At 42.1% G+C, this 4988-nt stretch overlaps 1 protein-coding gene across 1 annotated transcript; it reads right to left on the reverse strand.

Annotated features, from left to right (window-relative positions):
- Positions 1-2980: 2980 nt before the first annotated feature.
- LOC103936996 (alcohol acyltransferase 9-like) lies at positions 2981-4763 on the reverse strand. Its single transcript, XM_009346899.3, has one exon. The coding sequence runs from the start codon at positions 4548-4550 to the stop codon at positions 3180-3182; it is 1371 nt and encodes a 456-aa protein (XP_009345174.2). The 5' UTR covers positions 4551-4763; the 3' UTR covers positions 2981-3179.
- Between the last annotated feature and the right edge of the window lie 225 nt (positions 4764-4988).

The following is a 4988-nucleotide window of genomic DNA, read 5'->3' on the forward strand; positions in this document are numbered from 1 at the left end:
GGAAGATATGTATTGGAAGACACAAAAAAATGAGAGTATAATGCTTGCATTTTCTCCTTGGGGAAATTACCTCATTCTTCCATTTACAAATAATATATCTTCATTTAAAGATCATCCCAACAATAAGTCATTCAAATCGGAAATCGTTTAGTCATCCAAATGTATCAAACAAATCAACGGTTCATCATAAATATGTTAAACTCTTATTCAAAATGAAACCAAAAACCTATGTCAAACTCTTTTCACTTTCAAAATTTTGTATTTATTAATTTCATCTTTACTTAAGTTGTTTTTTTTATATATATATTCTTCTCGCATATCACAACCATTAAAAATAAAGTGAAAATAATTATCAAACAGATCCTGAGCTATGAGCTATGTGCTATGTAGTAGAAATTTATAGAATCATCTTAATGAGTAATCTTCCATTTGAATATGTCGTTCAACATGTTTGTTACGTCAGGGTGACCCTCTTTCTCCACTTTTTTTTTGTCTAGCAGAGGAGGCTCTGAGCAGAGGTTTATCTTTGCTTTTCTCTATTGGACGGATTACTTCTATTTCAGCTCCGCGAGCTTGTTGCCCTCCTACTCATGTGTTATATGCTGATGATCTTTTTATTTTTTGTCGTGGGAATATTCGATCTCTTCATTCTCTTCTAAATTTCTTGGATAAGTATGGTTGTGCATCGGGGCAACTTGTTAATGCATCTAAGAGTACTTTTTATCTTGGCACTTCCTCGGTCCATCGTAAAGCGCATGTCTCCAGATATCTTGGCTTTCATTTAGGTGTTGTTCTTTTCACTTATCTTGGGGTACCCATTTTTTTGTGGTAAGCCAAGGAGAATTCACTTTCAAGCTTTGGTAGACAAGGCTAAAGCTCGCCTCTCGGGTTGGAAAGGTAAACTTCTATCAATGGTTGGACGATTTCAATTGGTGTAGTTTGTTTATCAAAGCTTATTTCTCCATAGCTTCTCAGTTTATCAATTGTCATCTTGTGTTTTAAAGCATCTTTCTGCTTGCGCAAGGAATTTAATTTGGTCTGGGGATTTATCTTCTCGGAAATTGGTAACAATTGATTGGAGTATGGTGTGTAGACCTAAAAAAGAAGGTGGGATTGGTCTTCGTGATTTAGCTTCTTTGAATTTGACAACCTTGCTTAGTTTTGGATGGGATGCTTTACAATCCTCTTCTTTGTGGGGTTCTTTTGCTCGTTAGCGTTTACCTCTTTCGCCTTACAGAAATCAAAATATCTATTTACGATATTCTGTGTGGTATGGTTTGAAGCGTGCTTTGCCTATTTTGAATAATAATCGTCGTTGGATTATTGGTGATGGGAGGTTAGTTTCCTTTTGGTTTGACAAATGGTTGGATGAGCCTATTATTAGCCCTTCTTTACTTTCGGTCATTTCACCTAAGGTTCTTCCTCGAGTTTCAGATGTTATTGAAGCACAAAGTTGGTCTTTGCCATATTATTTTACAAATTTATTCCCTTCAATTGTGCAACAGATTTTAGGTCTACCTTTGCCTTTAAATATTGAGGATGACAAATTGATTTGGGCGCCCTCACCTACTGGGAAATTTTCTTTTTCTTCTGGTTATCACCTTATTCGAAGGAGACATAGTGATTGTGCTTGGGCTAAGGTTATCTGGCAACATTTTATTCCGCCATGTCTATCTATTTTGGCTTGGAGGGTTTTTCATGATAAACTTCCTACAGAGGGTGCGCTACAACGATGTGGTATTTCTTTGGCATCTATTTGTTGTTTATGTCGTAATTCTGATGAATCTACTGCTCATCTTTTCTTTGGATGTCGGATATCTAGGCAACTTTGGAGGTGGTTAGCATGCCAATTTGGTACATCTTTGCCTCTTTTAGATTCTTTGGTTGTTTTTTGGGATTTCTATGTCCGTAAGCCATTTTCCAAACAGTTGCACAATCTATGGATTTTTGCGGGTCTTTCTACTATTTCAGTTATTTGGAAGGCTCGAAATAAATTTATTTTTGAGGGTCGTCCAATCTATTTTCATCATCTTTGCATGTCTATCAATTCAGCAATTGTTCATGGTGGGAAGTTTATTCCTGGTTATTCTCAGGGTTTTGACACTCGGATCATTTCTTCTTTGGGGATCCAACCTATCCCTTGCAAGGCTCCTACTATTCTTCCTGTCCTTTGGTCTCCTCCTTGGTTTCCTTGGGTTAAGCTTAATATAGATGGTTTGTCTAAAGGAAATCCCGGTCCTGCTGCATGTGGAGGAGTTTTCAGGAATTGCCATGGTCGTTTTCTTGGAGGTTTGCAGAGTTATTAGTAATTGTTATTGGTATTGAGTTTGCATATCAGCGGGGTTGGCATTGTGTTTGGTTGGAAAGTGATAGTTCTAGTGTTATTTCTGCTCTTCAATCGTCTGATTTTGATCCTCCTTGGGTTTTTCATACGCAATGGTCTATTTGTTTGGATCGCACTCGGAAAATGACTTTCTACACATCTCATATATATCGCAAAGGAAATCTTGTTGCGGACAATTTTGCTAACATGGGATTGTCTTCTCCATATTTAACTTGGCATGATTCTCCTCCGATGGCGGTTTAGGCTGCTTTGTTTTCAGACTATGTTGGCTTGCCTAGTTACCGCTTCTCAAATTAATGTACATGTCGGCATCCAAGTTTGTCTCACTTTTTTTCTCTCCTTACTTTATGGGGTTGTTTGACTTGTTTTGCAAGTTTAGACCTTTAACTTTGGTTTTAGAGGGGTTAGGTTTCATGTCCCCCCCTCTTTTTTCTTTATTTCATTCTCGTTTTTTGTTTCTAGAAGGGTAAGATTTATGTTCCCTCTTCTTTTTTGTGTATTCCTTTTTATTGTCTTTTTTTTTAGGGGTAAGGTTTATGTTCCTCCTAATTAGGTATAACTTATTTTTTCGTTATCAATAAACTTTCCCTCGTAAAAATTAAAAAAAAAAAAAAAAACCTTTTGCATAGACATGAATTGAATCCAACGGTTCTCATCTCACATTACAATTTCCCAATTTGATCGCATGCATTTTGGAAGACGACATTAGAAATTTAGAACAGTAAACCCTAAGCCATCGCTCTCCCTCACTCTCTCCAATTATACAAGTCAGAAAATTACTATACAAAGTCAACGGCAAGAGCAAGAGAGAGGGGGAGTTATTTTCTACCGGTCTTCATAAGCAAGGACTCTTGACCAACATCTCGTACTTGTCAACTGCACTTGTGGGGACCGCCACCATCACCTTCATAGATTCCCCCTGTTCATCATCACCATCGCCAGAACATCCAGCTGGCAAAAACAAGCAGTACCTATCGCTGCATACGGGCCCCACGTGAACCGGCTTCCCCATCCCAAAGTCAACCCTCTCCAGCCCCAGCCTTGACCACTGCGACACGATCAGCACCCCCACAGAGTCCGGACAGGCCCTCCCCTCCCCGCTCACCAACTCCACCACTCTCCGCACGTGATCCTCCTCTACCCTCTCCTTTGCGCGCTTCACCAACTCAGCCGCGTGCCACAGACCCTTCTCCTCCAGCTCCCTCGCGCTGCATTGCGCGCACCCCAGCACGAACGCGTTCCCGTAATACCCGCCGGGTAGACTCGGCCTGACTCGGTCACGTACGTTCACGCTGAATAAAATCTTTAGGGTTTGGTTTGGTGGCAGGTTCAATGCTCTTGCCCAACTACGCCACACGTGGGCGGAGAGGACCTCGAACGACGTGTGCGCCGATAACGAGGTACTGGGTCGACTCGTCGACACAGCGAGTTTCTTCAGCTCAATTAAATGTTTTTTATGGAAAGTGATCGAGGTGGGGGCGAGTCGTTCGTTGGCGAACCGAGTCACGAAGCCGGAAACGTCCGGGACCTTGCTGAACTCGGGGTGACTCGCCGCCTTGATTATGCGATGATGACGTGGATTTAATGCACGATTTACGGGTTGTGGGTCGAGAAGGTGGCGATCCCATACAGGCTTGGGTTTGAACTCGCTAGTGAACCCGCGCTTTCCGGCTGCCAGCCCGGCAAACGAGTTGAGAAATTCGGCGCTTCCGATCCCGTCGCAGACGCAGTGGCTGAATCCCACGCCAAGTGCCGCCGCTCCATCTTTCAGCCACGTCAGTTGGACAACGAGCGGCGGCGCCCCTTTAAGTACGTCAGCCAATTGGGGCGACAATAGCTTCCTCCACTCGGTGACGTAGCGCGGAGCCCGCTCAAAATTAGAGACCGCAACATTGTCGGAGACAGCTTCAATGAACACTGCGCCCTGAGCCCGACATACCACCTCGAGGCTGAAGCCATCGGGCTTGGGGCGCACTCTGCCTGCTAGCGGATAGTATGGCACCAAAGCCTGAGCTAGTGCAGCCTTGACACGCGACGCGGTCGAGGCCTGATTCAGTTCCGGGCAAGGAGTGTAGACCAAGAGGTACTCGATGGTGAAGCGTAGGAAGAGCTGCGAATCGACGGCGGATAGGTTGAGAATGCAAGGCGGGGTGGGCGCGGAGGGCGTGACCATCACGGCCTCCTTTACACGGACGGAGCTTTCCATAGCCTCTACTTTATAATGATCAAATAAATGAAGAAGTTAATCAAACCTTGCGTTTTGTGTATTTTGGGTAATGTTTTGGGGGTGGGGGGTGTTGAGGACTTAGGGTTTTTGAGTTTGGTTTTTTCAGCCGAGCAATGGATGAATATATAAGAGACAGAAAGGAATTTGGTGTGTTTAAGAGGGGTGTAGTAAAGTTACGATTTGACGGATTTTAAAGATTATAGAATCAGAGTGTAGTTAATTATGATTTTTAAAGAGGATTTTAAAGGATTTTGAAATTATGAGGTACTGAAAGTAGAATTTAATAGAATTTTAAAAAATGTATTGAGCTCAGATATAGTCAATTAAGATTTTAAAAGAGTCTATACAAATCTATAGGTATTAATCTTGAAGAATTTCATTAAGGGCTCGTTTGAAAGTAGTACTTTTAAAATAACT

This window comes from the organism of the source record quoted next, unplaced genomic scaffold (assembly GCF_019419815.1).
Source record: "Pyrus x bretschneideri cultivar Hongxiangsu unplaced genomic scaffold, Pyrus_bretschneideri_v1 Contig32, whole genome shotgun sequence".
NCBI lineage: Eukaryota > Viridiplantae > Streptophyta > Magnoliopsida > Rosales > Rosaceae > Pyrus > Pyrus x bretschneideri.

Bases quoted from the DNA above. Each gene is read 5' to 3' on its own strand.
- LOC103936996 (XM_009346899.3), bottom strand. From the start codon at position 4,550: ATGGAAAGCTCCGTCCGTGTAAAGGAGGCCGTGATGGTCACGCCCTCC.